Source organism: Capricornis sumatraensis, chromosome 2 (assembly GCF_032405125.1).
Source record: "Capricornis sumatraensis isolate serow.1 chromosome 2, serow.2, whole genome shotgun sequence".
NCBI classification, from domain to species: Eukaryota; Metazoa; Chordata; class Mammalia; order Artiodactyla; family Bovidae; genus Capricornis; species Capricornis sumatraensis.
Window position 1 is genome coordinate 170,956,761 of NC_091070.1, and position 20,818 is coordinate 170,977,578.

General features: G+C 40.5%; 1 protein-coding gene across 1 annotated transcript in view; it reads right to left on the reverse strand.

The window, feature by feature from the left end:
* The window catches only part of TNNI3K (TNNI3 interacting kinase), a 344,134-nt gene that overhangs the window by 54,867 nt on the left and 268,449 nt on the right, over nt 1-20,818 (reverse strand). The window contains exons 22-23 of the mRNA XM_068966744.1: nt 11,483-11,542; nt 6,836-7,005 (exon numbers count right to left, since the gene is read on the reverse strand). Of these exons, the coding sequence (XP_068822845.1) occupies nt 6,836-7,005; nt 11,483-11,542 (230 nt within the window). The remainder of the gene's footprint in view (nt 1-6,835; nt 7,006-11,482; nt 11,543-20,818) is intronic.

The following is a 20,818-nucleotide window of genomic DNA, read 5'->3' on the forward strand; positions in this document are numbered from 1 at the left end:
AGGAATCCCTCAGAAGAAATGGAGTAGCCATCATGGTCAACAGAAGAGTCCGAAATGCAGTACTTGGATGCAATCTCAAAAACGACAGAATGATCTCTGTTTGTCTCCAAGACAAACCATTCACTATCACAGTTATCCAAGTCTATGCCCCAACCAGGAGTGCTGAAGAAGCTGAAGTTGAACGGTTTTATGAAGACCTATAAGACCTTTTAGAACTAACATGCAAAAATATGTCCTTTTCATTATAGGGGACTGGAATGCAAAAGTAGGAACTCAAGAAACACCTGGAGTAACAGGCAAATTTGGCCTTGGAATGTGGAATTAAGCAGGGCAAAGACTAATAGAGTTTTGCTAAGAAAATGCACTGGTCATAGCAAACACCCTCTTCCAACAACACAAGAGAAGACCCTACACATGGACATCACCAGGTGGTCAACACCGAAATCAGATTGATTATATTCTTTGCAGCCAAAGATGGAGAAGCTCTATACAGTCAATGAAAACAAGACCAGGAGCTGACTGTGGCTCAGATCATGAACTCCTTATTTCCAAATTCGGACTTAAATTGAAGAAAGTAGGGAAAACCACTAGACCATTCAGGTATGACCTCAATCAAATCCCTTATGATTATACAGCGGAAGTGAGAAATAGATTTAAGGGACTAGATCCGATAGATAGAGTGCCTGATGAACTATGGAGTGAGGTTCGTGACATTGTATAGGAGACAGGGATCAAGACCATCCCCATGGAAAAGAAAAACAGTACCTCCCTAGTCACTGGGAAATACAGAAAATACCAAAACACACAAAAATACTTCCTAGAGTTCACAAAACTCTAGACTATTTTTTGGGAAGTGATGGGATCATTGTCTAGAACCACTGGAACATCTGATGTTCAGGGAAAGGTAGAACTGGAAACGTGTCTCACTGGTCATTTTGGACTCTGGATTCAGGGTGACATGACTTCACTTAATTTTAGAGGCCATGTGGAATTGCTGGTGGTTGTAAAGTAGGGTAGTGATAAAACAGGAGGTCTACAGAAGGAGGATTGTGCTGGCAGTAGAAGGTTGAGTAGATTAGGGCCTGGGGAAGCTGGGATGGGAGTGAGAGAAATTAGAGACATGCATGACAAAGGAAACCCAAGTTTGGACAAAGGGACTGGGGGCTAACGTTTTGTGTGTGTGTGTGTGTGTGTGTGTGTGTGTGTGTGAGAGAGAGAGAGAGAGAGAGAGAGAGAGAGAGAGGAAGAGAGAGAGTTTAGAAAGAGAAAGAGTTGGAACCATGGGTTGAAATGATTGTCGTGAGCTGGCAGGAGAAAGAAATGGGGATGAAGAAGGGATTAAAAGAAAATGAACATTTAAGGAGCTTGAGGGAAAATTTCAGTACAAAAAAGCATGTAGAAGCGGTGGTAGACTAAAAAGGGGGGTAATTTGCCCTTCGGTAGTGAGGAAGAGACACCAACCATGGCTGTTACTGGATAAACATCTTGCTCCACAGCGGTGAGTGGACATGAGCCCTTCACTGATTCTTTTTTTCATTCCTCTGAGGTTTCGTGGTGCTATCATCTTATACAATTGCTGCATTCTGGAAAAACTGTGTAAATTAAAAATTTATACCTTATATTCAACTTTTATAAATTGAATTGCATTCTAAGTGCACTAGGCAAGCTGTCTATTTAAAGGAATCCTCTGATGGACCCTTTTGTAACGTGAAAAATTAATTCCAAATGAATCTGTTTCACAGTTCCAATCTCTGTATCTCTGCTTTTCTTCTCCTGGACAGCTAACTAGGTCATAGCATTCTATTCTCAGAGCCCAGCCCCACACAAACACTAATTGGTTTTCACATCTGAAAGGTTGTGTATCACTTTGTCATTTCTAAATTTACATGATGCGATCCATGTACAAGATGGGAGATTTCATACCCTGTGGGAGGAGCAAGTGCCACATGCTTAGTTTTCCAAATATATCGAGAGACACAAAATATTTTAAAAGAGGCAGAACTTCAGGAGTGCCTTCCTTAAACTCAGATTTCATCAGTTTGGGGTTTCTTTGGGAATTAATGAATGCTTATTACCCATGGAGAAAATATCTGACATAGTTTCCCACCTTGATACATATTTTATAATGGAAGATAATAATTAAAAACAAATGTGGAAACAAACAAAAACCAAAACCCCCACCTAATCAAAAATTACAAAACTACAGACTGTAAACTTTATAACCCCAAAATCCAAAAAAAAAAAAAATGCACCATTTTAAATATATTGTTGAGGGCTCTGGAACCCAAAATTGGGAATGTACATTAGTCAGCATACAGGTCAAACCTTATTGTTACTTAAGAAAAAAATTATGCTGGACTAAAAATCATACCTTGTGTGACTGTAATGAATTAGTTAGGCTGTCTCTTAGATCAGAGGTTGATAGAACCTTGCAAGGACTTTTGGGAGAGACCACACAGGCATGTAGGCTTTACTGGTGTCTCAGCAGTGAAGAATCCTCACCTCTAATGCAGGAGCTACAGGAAACGCAAGTTCGATCCCTGGGTGGGAAAGATCTCCTGGAGGAGGGCATGGCAACCCACTCAAGTGTTCTTGCCTGGAGACCCTCCCATGGACAGAGGAGCCTGGCAGGCTACAGTCCATGGGGTCACAAAGAGTCGGACACAACTGAAGCAACTATGCGCACACACAGGCACTTGCCTTCGGATCAGTCTCCTTTGGTAACAGCTGCTGTTTCACCTTGGCTCTCAGGTTCTTCTTTCATTTATCCTATCAGTTGCATCAGAATGACTGGCAGGTTAGATTGTAGCATTCTCTTCCAGCGTGTTCCTCATGCTTGGATGTATATTGTACTCAACTGGGAAACTTTAAAAGCTTCCGATGTCTGGGTGACATTGCCATGGATTTTGGTTTAATTGGTCCTGGGTGCTGGTACGCGTCAGAGTTCCCCCAGGTGATTCTAATGTGCAGCCAAAGAGCCACAGAATTCCAGGCTGCTAAATTCACGGCTCTGTGGGATCCTTGGGCTCTTGGACTTTAAGAACCTATTGATCTCTGGTCTCATGTGCTCTGTCTTTCATATACACATGCTGAAAAGACAGGCTTGGGAAGAGTAGTTGAATTCTTTCCCTGACCAACTTCCAGGAGGCACTGGAAGAAGTTCAGCAAATATAAGTATTGGCAAAATACATCAAACTTCTGAAAAGTGACACCTCTTGTGCCAGAGAAATTCAGATAGCATAGGAGCATCCTGGGTGAGAATTCCAATTCTGCTTCCTTAAACTTAGTAAAATTACTTACCCTTTCTCAGCCTCAGTTTCCTTATCTATAAAATTGGAATACTTCCTTTCTAAGGTTTACTCAAATGACTATTCAAAGTATCTAAAATAGTGCTTAGCATGCCATAGAAGTGCATAGTTACAGCTGTTTAAACAGAAAGAATACAGAAGATAATTAAAGCTTATCCACTGACTATGCTCCAAAATAATAATAATTAAAAATTATTGAGCCAATTTATTCAATTATTTATCCATGGAACGAATATTTATTACATACTGACTTCATTCCAATCATACTGCTGGCTACTAGGGACACAGATATGAATTAAACAGACATGATTCCTATCTTGGTACATCTTACAACTCAGCTAAGTGCTTTATTTCTGGAGGTGATTTCAAGTAGTCCAAAGACTGAGCTTTCTAGAGGGGTGGTATGACTACAAACTGATCTTCACCATACCCTCACAGCAAATATTCAGAGTGTACTGGGCCGTTAAGAAATTTGTACCAAACAGACAGACAAGCACTTTATCAGGGTTTCATAACTGTCTTGAAGGGCCAGGGAGGTATAAAATCCCTTATGAGAATATCAAAGGGAGCATCTCAGAACACCTGATGATTTGTGCCCACTGTTTGGGCAGTTTTGGGAGTAGCGGTGTACCTTCTGGTACCTTCTGGGTTCTCCTAGGCCAGAGAAGCTGTGTTCCCTCCACCCCCAGCTCACCCAGTTGGGTGTGCTGCTGTGCCTCCTGTCCACACAGTCATCTATGTGTTGTAAGTTGTGACTTTCCTACATTATGGGAACTTGCATCTTTTGTTTGGATCTGTTAGCATTTTTTCAGCCAATAACTTTCTCTTTTGACAATACTGCCTCTCCCAATCACAATCCTTACAGCTGGTATTATTATCTGTGTATTACATATAAGGGGCTTCCCAGGTTGCCCTGTGGTAAAGAATCTATCTGTCAAGCAAGAGACGGGGTTTGATCCCTGGGTTGGGAAGATCCTCTGGAGAAAGAACTGCAACTCACTCCAGTATTCTTGCCTGGAGAATCCCATAGACAGAGAAGCCTGTGGGCTACAGTCCAAGGGGTCACAAAGAGTTGGGCAGGACTTCATGACTAAACTGCCACTCACCATTAGGTGTAAGACTTAGGTAACTTGCCCAAGGTCACTTAACTGAGTTGTTAAGAGGCAAAGCCAAGACTGAACCTCAGATCTGTCTGACCCAAGAGCTCATTGTTTTAACCTCTGCCTCACTGGACAAATATCAGGTGAGCACGCTTTAGAAATACCAAAATCTGGCTCTTCAGAGAATTAATTTTAAAACCACAAGTAAAGAAAAAGGAGAGCAGATGGAACTAGAAGATGATGCTGGGACTCAACCTAATCTAATATTGGCCTATGAGCTCCTTATGAAATGATGTGAGACTGGAATCCAATAAAGAATTGTGTCCAGTTTGCCTTGTTATCAATCAGACGTCCTGATACTTAATTTCATGACAGTCCATAGATTAAAGTCTAAATGATTAAGGTTCCCACCTCTTCAGAGCTGTAGCTGCAACCCTTTTGTCAAACCAGGAATGTAATAACTATGGCTAAAAAGGCAATAGTAGCAATTTGTAGAGGGTACAGGACCCTTGCTAAAACTAGATAATCTTTCTCCACCTTTAGGATAAAAATTTTGACAGAATGTGTGGATGTGCATATGTGTGTGGAAGTGCACGTGTGTAATGGCTTATGTGCAAATGCTCTTGGGTGTGTGTAGTCAGACAGAGATTTTAAGCTAGCCTTTTCTGATTCTCCACAGGTTGCAGTATACACTTTGAAAGGTATCTATCCAGCTCACTGTAACTGCTTTTATTGGTCCCTATCCCAATCAGGTCATTGTCAACCATGTTTACAGAATGAAACATCTCCATTCCAACCACATTTGTTTAGACTAGAAGTGGTCATATGACCCAAAGGGACCAATCATGTTTTCTCTCATGGCTGACTGTACTTATCATTCTGGTTTTTGTGTTTATACCCTTTGCCATATGACTTTGTAGGACCTCCCACTAGAGGGTGAGTATATTTTCTCTCCCTATCAATGTCAGACTCAGCCCTGTGACTTGCCCAAGGAATGCCAGAGGATACAGGAGACTGTCTAGTGGGGACTGGGGCATGTAAATGGCAGTTTGTTGTGGAAGAAGGCTGAACTCACATTTCCTCTTTTTCTGACTTGCCCTTTTTGCTTAAACTTATTTGTGGCTTTTTTCTTTCATTGAGGTGGAGTTCACATAACATGAAATTAGCCACTTTAAAGTGAACAAGTCAGGGGCATTTAGAACATTCACAGTATTTTGCAACCACCACCTCTATCTAATTCCAAAATAGTTTGATTGTCCCCAAACAGAACCCTGCATCCAAGAAGCAGTGTTTCCTGATTTTCCCCTTCTCTACCCAGATCTTGGCAACCACCAATATTTTCGTTTCTATGGATTTACCTATTGCTCTTGACTGAATTGTGTCCCCCTCCCTCCAATTTCATATGTTGAAGCCCTAACGCCTCAAGTGATTGTATGTGAAATAGGACCTTTACAGAGATGAGTAGGGTGAAATAAAGTCAAAAGAATGAAGCCTTAATCTGACAGAATTGTTGCCCTTATAAAAAGATAAAAAGACTCCAGAGCTCTCTCTGCCACATGAGGGTGAGGTAAGAAGGCGACCATCTGTAAGCTAGGAAAATGGCCAACTCTAAGTCCCATTGGAACCCAACCATGCTGGTACCCTTGTCTTAGATTTCTAGACTCCATAGTAAGAAAATAAATTTCTGCTGTTTAAACCATCCAATCTATGGTATCTTGCTATAGCCTCCTAAATACACTTTACTTTGGGTATTCATATAAATACAGTCATACAATATAGGATCTTTGTCCCTTCCCTTTATTTAGCATGTTTTCAGAGTTCCTCCATGCTGCAGTATGCATCACTGCATCATTCTTGTCAAGACTGAGTAATGTTCTAGTGTATGGATACCACTTTTTTAAATCTATTCTTCTGTGGAAGGATATTTGTGTTAGTTTTTTTTTTCTTTTGGCTATTGTGAATAGTGCTGCTATAAACATTTGAGTACAGGTATTTGTTTGAATATTTGTTTTCAATTCTTTTGTGAATATATCTAAGGGTGGAATTGCTGGGTTATATGGTAATTCTTAGAACACTGAAATTTTGGTGCTCAGATTTTCAGAGCTGTTTCCTGATTCCCACACAGAAATTCTTCCTTGAATTCCATAAGAAACTCTCAGAATACTTTCAACAAATTCCTTGTGCTGCTGTAGCTAGACAATTCTTGCTTCGGCAATGAATTAAAGCTTAGAGAACCTAAACTAATAGACAACAAAATTTCCACATTTTGGTCTAACTGTTAGAAGAAAACAGGCTCAAAACTCCCCTTTTGAAGTCTGCCACAGGGGTGGTAAATCCCCTGCAGATATTAATCAAGTCAGGTGACTGTGTTGGGAAGACCCTGGAATCTGACTTGACTGTGTAACTGTTGCTTAGATTACCACGTACCTTTGCGACCAGGCAGCATAGGACCTTGCATTTAGAGCATATTCCAGTTCAAAACGACTTCGTAGAGCTGCCACATGGCTGCGGCCAGGCCCTCCGCGGTTCGCCAGACAATCAGAAGAAGAGGAAGGTGAGAGAGACCCGCTGCTGTTGCTTGAAGCAGGAGACATCAGCTGAATGAAGGAGGGGCCATTTCAATCATTTAATAAATCCAACAGGCTTAAAGGCATAGTATTATAAAATGTAGATTTATTTTAGCTTTCTAGTCTAGGATTTTTCATATTTTAATTTCTATTCAGCTCAGCTTGCTTCAGGCCTTTCCTTTCAGCTTCTGATGGCAACACGTGACTAGCTTAATTTACTTTTTTTGGCCCAGTTATATGCTGAGAACTGACCCATAAAACTTATGCTTTTCTTTCTCAAAACACAGTAGGCTCAAGTCAGATTCATAAAACAGAAGATTATTATTTAATGGTTAAAAGATTCTCTACATTTTCACTATAGTGATAAGATTCGTGGCAGAGTTCCTTAAAATTGGAACTTATGATTATTCCCTTTTTATATGAAATGATTCCCTTTACATGAACTGAATTTACATACTTTTCCAAGGATACATCCACTTCATAAAATGAAGGATGCTTTAATGTCCAGCAAGGATGAGGACTGAATAGAGTTACTGTAGAGAGTTTTTTAAAATAATTACACATAGCTAAGTGAACCAACCGTGAACTTTCAGATGTTCAAGGTGGTTTTAGAAAAGGCAGAGGAACCAGAGGTCAAATTGCCAACATCCGGTGGATCACCAAAAAAACAAAAGAGTTTCGGAAAAACATCTTTTTCTGCTTTGTTGACTATGCCAAAGCCTTTGACTGTGTGGATCACAACAAACTGTGGAAAATTCTGAAAGAAATGGGAATACCAGACCACCTGACCTGCCTCTTGAGAAACCTATATGCAGGTCAGGAAGCAACAGTTAGAACTGGACATGCAACAACACACTGGTTCCAAATAGGAAAAGGAGTACATTAAGGCTGTATATTGTCACCCTGCTTATTTAACTTATATGCAGAGTAGTACATCATGAGAAACTCTGGGCTGGAAGAAGCACAAGCTGGAATCAAGATTGCTGAGAGAAATATCGATCACCTCAGATATGCAGATGACACCACCCTTATGGCAGAAAGTGAAGAGGAACTAAAAAGCCTCTTGATAAAAGTGAAAGTGGAGAGTGAAAAAGTTGGCTTGAAGCTCAACATTCAGAAAACGAAGATTATGGCATCTGGTCCCATCACATCATGGGAAATAGATGGGGAAACAGTGGAAACAGTGGCAGACTTTATTTTTTGGGGCTCCAAAATCACTGCAGATGGTGATTGCAGCCATGAAATTAAAAGATGCTTATTCCTTGGAAGGAAAGTTATGACCGACCTAGATAGCACATTAAAAAGCAGAGGTATTACTTTGCAAACAAAGGTCCTTCTAGTCAAGGCTATGGTTTTTCCAGTAGTCATGTATCGAGGTGAGAGTTGTACTGTGAAAAAAGCTGAGCGCTGAAGAATTGATGCTTTTGAATTGTGGTGTTGGAGAAGACTCTTGAGAATCCCTTGGACTGCAAGGCGATCCAACCAGTCCATCCTAAAGGAGATCAGCCCTGGGTGTTCATTGGAAGGACTGATGCTGAGGCTGAAACTCCAGTACTTTGGCCACCTCATGCGAAGAGTTGACTCACTGGAAAAGACCCTGATCCTGGGAGGGATTGGGGGCAGGAGGAGAAGGGGATGACAGAGGATGAGATGGCTGGATGGCATCACCGACTCAATGCACATGAGTTTGGGTGAACTCCGGGAGTTGGTGATGGACAGGGAGGCCTGGCGTGCTGTGATTCATGGAGTCGCAAACAGTCGGACACAACTGAGTGACTGAACTGAACTGAACTGAAGTACAGAAGAGTATGAGGAAAGAAAACGAGAAAGAGAAAACAAAAAATAAGATAACAGTTTTCTTGAATTTTTTTATAAGCTTGCTGTTTATGCACTCTGTGGCTGTGATTTAGTTGCGAAGTCATGTCCAATTCTTGCGACCCCCTGGACTGTAGCCCACCAGGCTCCTCGATCCATGAGATTTTCCAGGCAAGAATAGTGGAGTGGGTTGCCATTTCCTTCTCTAGGGCATCTTCCTGGTCTAGGGATTGAACCCAGGTCTCCTGCACTGCTGCAGATCCTTTACCAACAGCACTATCAGAGAAGAACATTAATTCTTTGATATAATAATTTCATGAGACAGTAGATTTTTATTTAAAAAATAATATATGTAAATTTTAGGCTCTTCAAGTAGACAAGACATTTCTCAGTAAAGAATCATGCAATGTTGAAATGAACCTTCAGACTTTCCAATGATTCAATCTCATCCTTTTCATCCTTACCGCAGTCTGATGGGGAACCTACTACATCCAGATCCATTCATTTATCTTAGGATGGCTCTGACCATTTGAAAGTTTCTTCCTCATAATTAACCACATCTACTACTGGACTTCATTTCCATCTGTTGGCCCACAGAGAACTAGGCCAATCCCTTTCCTATATGATAGTTCTTCAGATGTTTATAAACAGCTGTTGACTCATCCTAATTTTGCCTTCTCCAGGATAAGCATCCTTGATTCCTCTAATTGGTTGTCGATTCATTCACCATTCTGATTTCTATTCCTTAAAATTTGTGATCCAGTTTTAATAATCCCTTTATAAGAATATGTGCTCAGTGACTCAGCTATGTCCAACTCTTTGGACACCATGGATTGTAGCATGCCAGGCTCCTCCGTCCATGGCATTATCCCAGCAAGAATACTGGAGTGGGTTGCAATTTCCCCCTCCACTATAAGGATATATGTTGGGTACTATTTTGTTTGGCCATCTCAGAAGAGAGAGGAATGATCACATTCTTTATTCTGATGTAAGGCAGATATTTCATATTCTAACTCCCCCAAGGTTTATCCACCAATCTTCATGGTGCTCCAAAACCATTATCTCCATTGTTTGATTCTTCTACTGTTGTTTCCTTGACTCCAGTGAATGATGATATATTTATTCCTGTTAAACTTATCCTTGTTAGATATGTCCTACTACTTTCTCTTCTAAAATACTCTATAATCCTGCTTTCAAATATTTGTTCTGTCTCAACTTTATTACACTTGCAACTGTGATGAGCAGAGAGACTTCATGACCAAGATCTAAACTACTGACCAAAAAGTCGAAGAGTAGAGAGAATGGAGCCTTATGCAACTCCACAAGTTATATCCCTTAAAGATGATCCTAGTCCATTATTTAGTGCAACCCACTCCAGCAACTTCTCTTTGCATGTAGCCTGTAGTTACTCATCTTCTCTACTAGGGGAGACTGTGCTAAGAGGCTTGGTCAGTTTAGTACATCCTACCGTTATCTCTGTTTCTGGAATTCACTCTCTAATCTAACTGGATATATCCCATGCTTGGCACAACCTTGCTCTGTCAAACACAAAGGTTCAAAGAGAGAGGATACTTGAAACTGAAACCTTAAAAGTGCTTCTCAACATCCCAGGCCTCTGGTAGATGCTGTTGTTTGTAGGGGCTACTGTAGCCCTACCAGATATGCCTTTACTTCTCTCTACTTTGTATGTTTCAGGATTGATGAGACGGGAAAGGAAGCTTTATGTCTAAGACCAAAGTTTCATTCCATAGGAGAAACTCCCTCTCTGTAAATCCCAGTAAAGAGTATGAGATAGAGCCACTCCCTGCAGGCTCTAATTGCAGACCTGGGACACTTCTACAAAAGATTGCATTCCAATCACTCTTGGCTAAAATTTTTTAAAAAGAAAACTTTTGTTGGATGGTTTCACTCCGGGATTTAGTTGTGCAATCTCAGGTTGATGCTGTCTTTTTCCATTTTTGCCCCTACCCTTCATATACTCACTTATACATGAGCCTGTATGTGTAACGTCCATCTTTCTCTCCTGTAGCACTTACCTGCATTGGGGAATACATTATTATTTTTGAATTAGTGCTCATGCTCTGGTTCCCTTGCCTATTTTCAAATGTTATCTCCTGAACAGGTGTATAGAAGATTAAGGCAATTACAGAGAAAATTAAAGCAAACAGCTCCTTAATATTAAGGAAAGAAAATTCCATTAGCCTCATTACCAACACATATCACTTTATGCAACATATGTGTGGTACACAAGCAATGCCTCCTGATTAACTTAAGTGCTAATTTTAGTAACAATTGTTTTCTACTCTTACTGAACATAAATGGACAATGGCTTAATGTTTTAACTTACATTTCATTGTATGTAAGAATTTTTATATAGAAAAAATTGATTTAAATCATCTTCTAACATCTTTGTTATATTTTAAAATTTTCACTTATCAATTTTTTAAATTATGCATACCCATGTGCATTTGCTTGCCTGATCATTTCTTGGAAGAGCCCAAATTCAGTCAGAATTTGCCTTTGTCCCTATAGATGCAGTTATTAGAACTTAAGTGACAGGGTAAAAATATGAATGGAGTTATGGACACTCAATCTTATATTATTTCCAGAAGTACCAGCAACATCCATTCCCCAAGAATTCTGTGTATCCAAGCCTTTTTAATGGACATATTTCAGAAGGTAAATTTCTTACCTCGATGTTGCAGAGACACTCTTCTAACTTGGTAACAACTTCAGAAAATTCAGGTCTTCCCTGTAAATACAGAAAAGACTTTTATTCCCCCAAAGAATAAAAGGGAGGCAGCTCTCTTTGGCTTTTAAAATTTAGTATTTGCATATATAAAGAATGAGATTAACCATCAAGTATATTTTTATTTAAAATACACTTGTATTGAAGTGTTAATTGAATGTTCATTTGCTGTTCTGGGAGGAATGTTGAGTCTCCCTCTGATAAGAGTTTTAAGTCAGCATTTGCAACTACATTCCGATAATGAAATAGTGGAAAAGCTTTAATTAGCTTTGCATGCTTTTAAATGACAGGTTTTCCTCTTCAAAATGAAAGAATAAACGTGAATGCTAAAAACTATTAACTATCTCTGTGCCTTATAATACACTGTACAATGTGTCTGTAAGGAAAGGACTGCTACAGCTAATTTTATAATTAGGTTAACTTTTGAAAATAGCACCTCAGATTCAAAACTATGATCAATAGCAACCCCACGACTATGCCCTACTTTAGAGGTTAAGATAGATAAGCTTTTTATCTTCAAAAACTGTCATTAAAGGTATTGTCTACTATGAATCTTCCTGTCAGATGAGTTTGGTTAAATAAACAGTTCTTGTATTCTGATTATATTGTAAGCTTTGTTCTAGTTGCTAGGGATATATAAGCGAGTATAGATCCGGGGAAAAAATTCTTGGGATTTTAGAAAACGTCGGTCTCTTTTGAAGAAATTATATGCCTCCTTTTGTCAGGTCCTAAGGACTACATAACCTATCATTTCTCCCTTTATGAAACTTTCACTGCCAGGAGGTGGATAGCCCAATTTAACATTCAGGTGCTGTAACCAGCTAATTTAGATTCTTAGTAGAACAATTTCTCCCTTAATATCTAGCGCTCCCCTGAGGACGCTGCGCCCCCCGGAGCTCTCCAGGAGGAAGCTGTTTTCTCTTGCACGCTGCTGTACCTCCAGGAGTGTGCCGTGATAGTGGGGTAAGCAGGGGTCTGTGTCTTTCCCACGGACTTTGCAAATTCCGAATGGTTTCTCCTTGAAAAGCCACCAGTTTGTCAAGCTTTTCCACACAGCTGCTCTCTTTTGGTCAAAGACTTTGCATCTGGCTCACTGCCCTGTCCTCTAGCATGACTCTCAGTGTTTTTATTATCCAAGCAGGTAATCACAAAGGTGACCCCTGACTTCCGGGTTCCTTTGTCTCCTCTTCTTTGCTGATCTTATCCTCTACCTTCCTTTAGTTAATCAGCTCGCTGGTCATTCATACCCTAGACTCTATTACTAGCAATGCTTGCAACTTCTCCGAGCTATTCCACCTCACACTTTCCATCAGATCACTCCCAGGGCTCTGTCTCCTTCCTAGCTAGCTCACTTCTTCCAGAACCCTGACTCCAACAAATTTGACCACATAAACCATCTCACCACTTAAGAAAACCCTGCTTTTTATTGTGATGATTTTCGAATGTACCCTAAAGCAGAAGAAAACAGTGCAATAAACCAACACCCATGTATATGTGTATGTATATATATATATAGTGTGTGTGTGTGTATTACTCAGCTTTAAAAGCCTTATTCTTGTCAATACTGCTCTGTCTTCTATCTATCATCTAATCTGTCTCCCCTACTTTCTGTTCCTGTTACCATCTTTTCACTGTCACAGGGTCACCGCATTTCCTCCCTGATTTAGCTTGGATTTCATTGGCAATCATAACCACTCCCTTCCGCACAGCCTCAGCTCCCTTGCCCTATTGTGTAATTGTACACAATTGGAAAAATCCTAGTCTTGATTAAATCATCCTGACAGGTCTTATTTCAAAATTATGACACTCTAATCTGAAGTGGACCTTAGTACTGCTCAGAGAGCCTATTTCATATTCCTAGCTCATTCTTTTTCACACTCTAGGTGGCTATTTTGCCCCTTTTCCTCTTCCCTCAAACCGATAGCTTCTACTACTATTTCTAAACTATGTCTAAACTCACATAATCTGCCTTCACTTCCTCTTCTATAGATGATCTTTGCCTGATTCTATCTGAGGGCAGTTCCTTCACCCTTATGGCAGAAAGTGAAGAGGAACTAAAAAGCCTCTTGATGAAAGTGAAAGTGGAGAGTGAAAAAGTTGGCTTAAAGCTCAACATTCAAAAAACGAAGATCATGGCATCTGGCCCCATCACTTCATGGGAAATAGATGGGGAAACAGTGGAAACAGTGTCAGACTTTATTTTTTGGGGCTCCAAAATCACTGCAGATGGTGATTGCAGCCTTGAAATTAAAAGACACTTACTCCTTGGAAGAGAAGTTGTGACCAACCTAGATAGCATATTCAAAAGCAGAGACATTACTTTGCTGACTAAAGTCCCTCTAGTCAAGGCTATGGTTTTTCCAGTGGTCATGTATGGATGTGAGAGTTGGACTGTGAAGAAGGCTGAGCGCCGAAGAATTGATGCTTTTGAACTGTGGTGTTGGAGAAGACTCTTGAGAGTCCCTTGGACTGCAAGGAGATCCAACCAGTCCATTCTGAAGGAGATCAACCCTGGGATTTCTTTGGAGGGAATGATGCTAAAGCTGAAACTCCAGTACTTTGGCCACCTGATGTGAAGAGTTGACTCATTGGAAAAGACTCTGATGCTGGGAGGGATTAGGGGCAGGAGGAGAAGGGGACGACCAAGGATGAGATGGCTGGATGGCATCACTGACTCAATGGACATGAATCTGTGTGAACTTCGGGAGATGGTGATGGACAGGGAGGCTTGGTGTGCTGCGATTCATGGGGTTGCAAAGAGTCGGACACGACTGAGCGACTGAACTGAACTGTGCTAGATCTTATCCCTGCTAATCTACTCAAGGACATTGCTCTAAGGATAATTCTTCCTTCTGTTTTTTGCTTCACTTCACAGGTGGCTCAGTGGTAAAAAGAATCTGCCTGCCAATGCAGGAGACACAGGATATGAAAGTGATCCCTGGGTTGGGAAGATCCCCTGGAGTAGGAAATGGCAACCCCCTCCAGTATTCTTGCCTGAAAAATCCGATTGTCAGAGGAGCCTGGCAGGTTACAGTTCATGGGTTGCACAGAGCTGGAAACAACTGAGCACACATAAAGTTGTCTAACAAATCATCAAATATGCCATGGTTTAAAATAATGCCAATTTATTAGCTCACAGTTTCTGTGGGTCAGAGTTTAGTACAGGTTAACTGGGTCCTTTGCTCGGGGCCTCAACAGATTAAAGTTATGGCATCAGTGCACTCCATGAATATAATCTGAGTCTCTTCCCAGCTTGCTGGTACAGGAAGAACTCATTTCCTTGTGGTTGTATGACTCAGGTCCTTGTTTTCTTGCCAACTGTTGTTCAGCAGTGACTGTCAGCTTCCAGAGGATGCCCACAGCTCCCTGCCACATAGCCCCTATACGCAGTTCACAACATATTCATTTGCTTTCTTCCTGACAAGCAAGGACATGACTCTAAACCTCACCCTCTATAACCAACTGAAGAAAAATTCTTTGCTTTTAAAGGTGAGTTTGAGTTTGAGTTTGAGTGAACTCTGGGAGATGGTGATGGACAGGGAGGCCTGGTGTGCTGCGGTTCATGGGGTCACAAAGAGTTGGACACGACTGAGTGACTGAACTGAACTGAACTGACTGAAAGGGGTCATTTGAGTAGGGCACACCCACACAAGATAATCTTTGTTTTGCCATATTAGAAAACATAATTATGTGCTTAATTGCTCATCATATGCATAGATTCTGCTCACACTCAAATGAAAGGAGTTATTCCTGGCATGTATACCAGGGGGCAGGGAGAAGGCAATGGCACCCCACTCCAGTACTCTTGCCTGGAAAGTCCCATGGACGGAGGAGCCTGGTAGGCTGCAGTCCATTGGATCGCTAAGAGTCGGACATGACTGAGCGAGTTCACTTTCACTTTTCACTTTCCTGCATTGGAGAAGGAAATGGCAACCCACTCCAGTGTTCTTGCCTGGAGAATGCCCAGGACGGTGGAGCCTGGTGGGCTGCCGTCTATGGGGTTGCACAGAGTTGGACACGACTGAAGCGACTTAGCAGTAGCAGTAGCATACCAGGGGGCAGGAATCTTGAGGGGGCAACCAAAAATCCTCTTTATTAAACATTAGCACTAAAAATGACGAGGAATCCTGGAAGAAAATGGTCTGGGAGAGGGAGCCCCATTATTCAGATTTGCAAGTCTCTTCAGTTGTGTCCAACTTTTTGTGACCCCATGGGCTGTAGCATGCCAGGCTCCATTTGTTCATGGGATTCTCCAGGCAAGAATACTGGAGTGTATTGCTATGACTTCCTCCAGGGGATCTTTCCTACCCAGGGATTGAAACCCTGCCTCTTATGTCTCTTGCACTGGCAGGTGGGTTCTATATCACTATGGCTACCTGGGAAGCCCATTTGTACATAGACTCTGCCTAATTCTCTGGCTGACCTCTGAAACACATATGCACAGGGCAGACTCTAAGCAGTCCAGGGAGGCTAAAAGAAGGGAACTTAGATCTTCTGCTCAGTGTAGAACATTGTTCTTACTGTTTTTTCATTCTAGAATTATCTAACTCTTACTCTGCCTGTGGAAACCCTTGGCCCTCTTTAAGTCCAACTTACAAGATACATCTTTTTTGAAAGTATCCAAGGATTTCACAAAATAATTTTTCACTTTCCCTTCAGTTCAGTCAATTCAGTTGCTCAGTTGTGTCTGACTGTTTGTGACCCCATGGACTGCAGCACTCCAGGTTTCCCTGTCCATAACCAACACCTGGAGCTTACTCAAATTCATGTCCTTAGAATCAGTGATACCATCCAACCATCTCATCCTCTGTTGTCCCATTCTCCTCCTGCCTTCAATCTTTCCCAGCATCATGGTCTTTTCCAACGAGTCAGTTCTTCGTATCAGGTAGCCAAAGTATTGGAGATTTAGCTTCAGCATGAGTCCTTCCAATGAATATTCAAGACTGATTTCCTTTAGGATGGACCGGTTGGATCTCCTTGCAGTCCAAGGGACTATCAAGAGTCTTCTCCAATACCACAGTTCAAAAGCTTCAATTCTTCAGGGCTCAGCTTTCTTTATAGTCCAACTCTCACATACATACATGACTACTGGAAAAACCATAGCTTTGACTAGATGGACCTTTGTTGGCAAAGTAATATCTCTGCTTTTTAACTTGCTGTCTAGGTTAGTCATAGCTTTTCTTCCAAAGAACAAGCATCTTTTAATTTCATGGCTGCAGTCACCATTTGCAGTGATTTTTGAGCCCCCAAGATAAAGTCTTCACTGTTTCCACTGTTTCCCCATCTATTTGTCATGAAGTGATGGGATGCCATGATCTTCGTTTTCTGAATGTTGAGCTTTAAGCCAATTTTTTCACTCTCCTCTTTCACTTTCATCAAAAGGCTCTTTAGTTCTTCTTCACTTTCTGCCATAAGGGTGGTGTCACCTGCATATCTGAGGTTATTTATATTTCTCCTGGCAATCTTGATTCTAGCTTGTGTTTCATCCAGCCAAGCATTTCTCATGATGTGCTCTGCATATAAGTTAAATGAGCAGGGTGACAATATACAGCCTTGATGAACTCCTTTCCCTGTTTGGAACCAGTCTGTTGTTCCATGTCCCGTTCTGACTGCTGCTTCCTGACCTGCATACAGGTTTCTCAGAAGGCAGCTCAGGTGGTCTAATGTTCCTATCTGTTGAAGAATTTTCCACAGTTTGTTGTGACCCACACTGTCAAAGGCCTGAGGTAGTCAATAAAGCAGAAATAAATGTTTTTTTGGAACTGTCTTACTTTTTCGGTGATCCAGTGGATGTTGGCAATTTGATCTCTGGTTCCTCTGCCTTTTCTAAATCCAGCTTGAACATCTGGATGTTCACGGTTCATGTACTGTTGAAGCCTGGCTTGGAGAATTTTAAGCATTACTTTGCTAGCGTGTGGTAGTTTGAGCATTCTTTGGCATTGCTTTTCTTTGGGATTGGAGTGAAAACTGACCTTTTCCAGTCCTGTGGCCAGTGCTGAGGTTTCCAAATTTGCTGGCATATTGAGTGTAGCACTTTCACAGCATCATCTTTTAAGATTTGAAATAGCTCAACTGGAATTTCATCACCTGCACTTGCTGTTCCTATTGATGCTTCCTAAGGCCCACTTGACTTCACATTCCAGGATGTCTGGCTCTAAGAGTGAGTGATCACACCATTGTGGTTATCTGGGTCATGAAGATCTTTTTTGTATGGTTCTTCTGTGTATTCTTGCCACCTCTTCTTAATATCTTCTGCTTCTGTTAGGTCCTAACAGACAACATGCATGCCCTTGTTTGCATGAAATGTTCCCTTGGTCTCTCTAATTTTCTTGAAGACATCTCTTGTCTTTCTCATTCTATTGTTTTCTTCTATTTCTTTGCAATGATCACTGAAGAAGGCATTCTTCTCTCTCCTTGCTGTTCTTTGGAACTCTGCATTCAAATGCGTATATTTTTCACTTAGATTTTTTTCACTTTCACTTAGATTTTTAAAAGTCTTTCTTGTGTTAAAACTGGATATCTACATGTCTATATCACTAGCTGAAACATGATTTGAGGGTAAGCAAAGGTCTGTTTTGGAGAAGGCAATGGCACCCCACTTCAGTACTCTTGCCTGGAAAATCCCATGGATGGAGGAGCCTGGTAGGCTGCAGTCCATGGGGTCGCTAAGAGTCGGGCACGACTTCACTTTTACTTTCACTTTTCACTTTCATGCATTGGAGAAGGAAATGGCAACCCACTCCAGTGTTCTTGCCTGGAGAATCCCAGGGATGGGGGAGCCTGGTGGGCTGTCATCTACGGGGTTGCACAGAGTCGGACACGACTGAAGTGACTTAGCAGTAACAGCAAAAGTCTGTTTACTCCTGTTTACTCCATTGCACAGAACAGCTTAGTTGACTTTAAATTTGTTACATTAAATTGCATCATGATAACAAAAAGAATTATACAGAATCTGACTACCTCTTATCCTTGCCATCATCTTTTGCTATTATTATTATAATTTCATTCTAGCCGCTGTTGCTGCTTCTAATCTTTGCCTATTAAAAAAAATGTGTTCTCAACATGGTAGCCAATCCAAAGCTACCATCATACTCAATAGTGAAATATTGAAAGATTTTCTTTTTAAGATTAGGAATATGACAATGATGCCCATTCTCGTCAATATAGTATCAGAAGTTCTAGTCATATCCATTAGTCAAGAAAAAGAAATAAAAGGCTTCTTACTTGGAAAGGAGAAAGTAAGTATAACTCACTATATGTGGATGACTTGATACAGAAAACCCTAAAGACTCCACCAAAAAACTATTAGAACTAATAAACAAATGCAATAAAGTTGCAGGATATAAAAATCAATATATAAAATCTTGTTTTGTCTTTTATGCTATTAACAAGCTATCAGAAAGAGAAATAAAGAAAATTATCTCCTTTATAATTACATCAAAAAGAATGAAATACCTAGGAGTATATTTAACCAAGGAGGTGAAAGACCTGTACACTGAAAACTATACAATACTGAAGAAAGAAATGGAAGACAGAAATAAATGGTAAGATGTTCTATGCTCATTGAGAGGAAGAATTAATAATGTTGAAATATCCATACTACTTAAGGCAATGTACAGATGTAATGCAATCCCCATTAAAATAACAATGGCATTTTTCACATAAATAGAGCAAACAATCTTAAAATTGTTAGGAAAACACAAAAGACTCCGAAAGCCAAAGCAATCTAAAGAACACAGCAGAAGGTATCATGCTCCCTCATATAAAACATTATTACAAAGCTGTATTAAACAACATGGTAGCCAAAATCATCATTTTAAAAATATACTAGAAATGGAGTAATGGCACTCAAAAAGCTTCCAGTTACTCTCATTTTATATTGATTAAAAAATAATCCTTGCTTTCCTCTCTAAGCCATGCACAACCTGCCCCTGCTACTTCCTGGACTCCTCTTCCTCTTGTACATCAGATCACGTTGACCTCCTGAGAAAAGCGCATACCATGCCTTCAGGGATTTTGCCTTTTTCATTCTTTCCACCTGGACAGACCAGAGCTATCACCTTTTCCAGGTCTTTGTTCAAATGTTAATTTTTTTTTTCTTGTCTACCATTATTGTCCTTTATTCCATAGAACTTACCATTAGATGACTTAATACATATTAATACATATTGCATACTTTTTGTCTGTTGTTTACATCCCTTCCTAGCAATACTGGAGTGGGTTGCCATTTCCTTCTCCAGGGCATCTTCGTGACCCAGGGATCGAACCTGCATCTCTTGTATCTCCTACATTGGTAGACAGGTTCTTTACCACTAGAGCTACCTGGGACTCTCCAATGAGGCTAGGGATTTATCATTTATTATTCTATCCCTACTGCCTTGAGGAGCGGCTGGTGAACAGAAGGTATTCAATAAATACTTGAAAGTATGATAGAATTACTAGTTTTAAATTTTATTTTCAAACTATCTTTTTGTATGGGAGAGGATTTTTATTATAATTTCCTTTACTTTTTATATTTTAACCAGTCAGGAAATGCATTAAATGAATGGCCTTTTCTTGAACATTAAACCCAAATGATGTGCTCTTTCATTGGAGACTAAAAAAGTATCAAAATAATGGTAAAATATGGTATCACTTCATGGCAAATAGATGGGGAAACAATGGAAACAATGACAGTCTTTATTTTCTCGGGCTTCAAAAATCACTCCAGATGTTGACTGTAGCCATGAAATTAAAAGATTCTTGCTTCTTGGAAGAAAAACTATGACAAACCTACACAGCATATTGAAAAGCAGAGACATTACTTTGCTGACAAAGGTCTGTATAGTCAAAGCTATGATTTTTCCAGAAGTCTTGTATGGATGTGAGAGTTGGACCACAAAGAAGGCTGAACACTGAAGAATTGATGCTTTCAAACTGTGGTGTTGGAGAAGATTCTTGAGAGTCGTTTGGATGGCAAGGAGATCAAAGCAGTTAATCTTAAAGGAAAAATCAACCCTGAATATTTGAAGGACGGATTCTGAAGCTCCAATACTTTGGCCACTTGATGTAAAGAGCTGACTCATTGGAAAAGACCCTGGGAAAGATGCTGAGAAAGATTGAACGTAGGAGAATGGGACAACAGAGGACAAGATGGTTGGATGGCATCACCAACTCAATGGACATTAGTTTGAGCAAGTTCTGGGAGATGGTGAAGGACAGGGAAGCCTGCATGCTGCAGTCCATGGGATCGCAAGGAGTCTGACACAACTGAGCAACTGAACAACAACAAATGATACT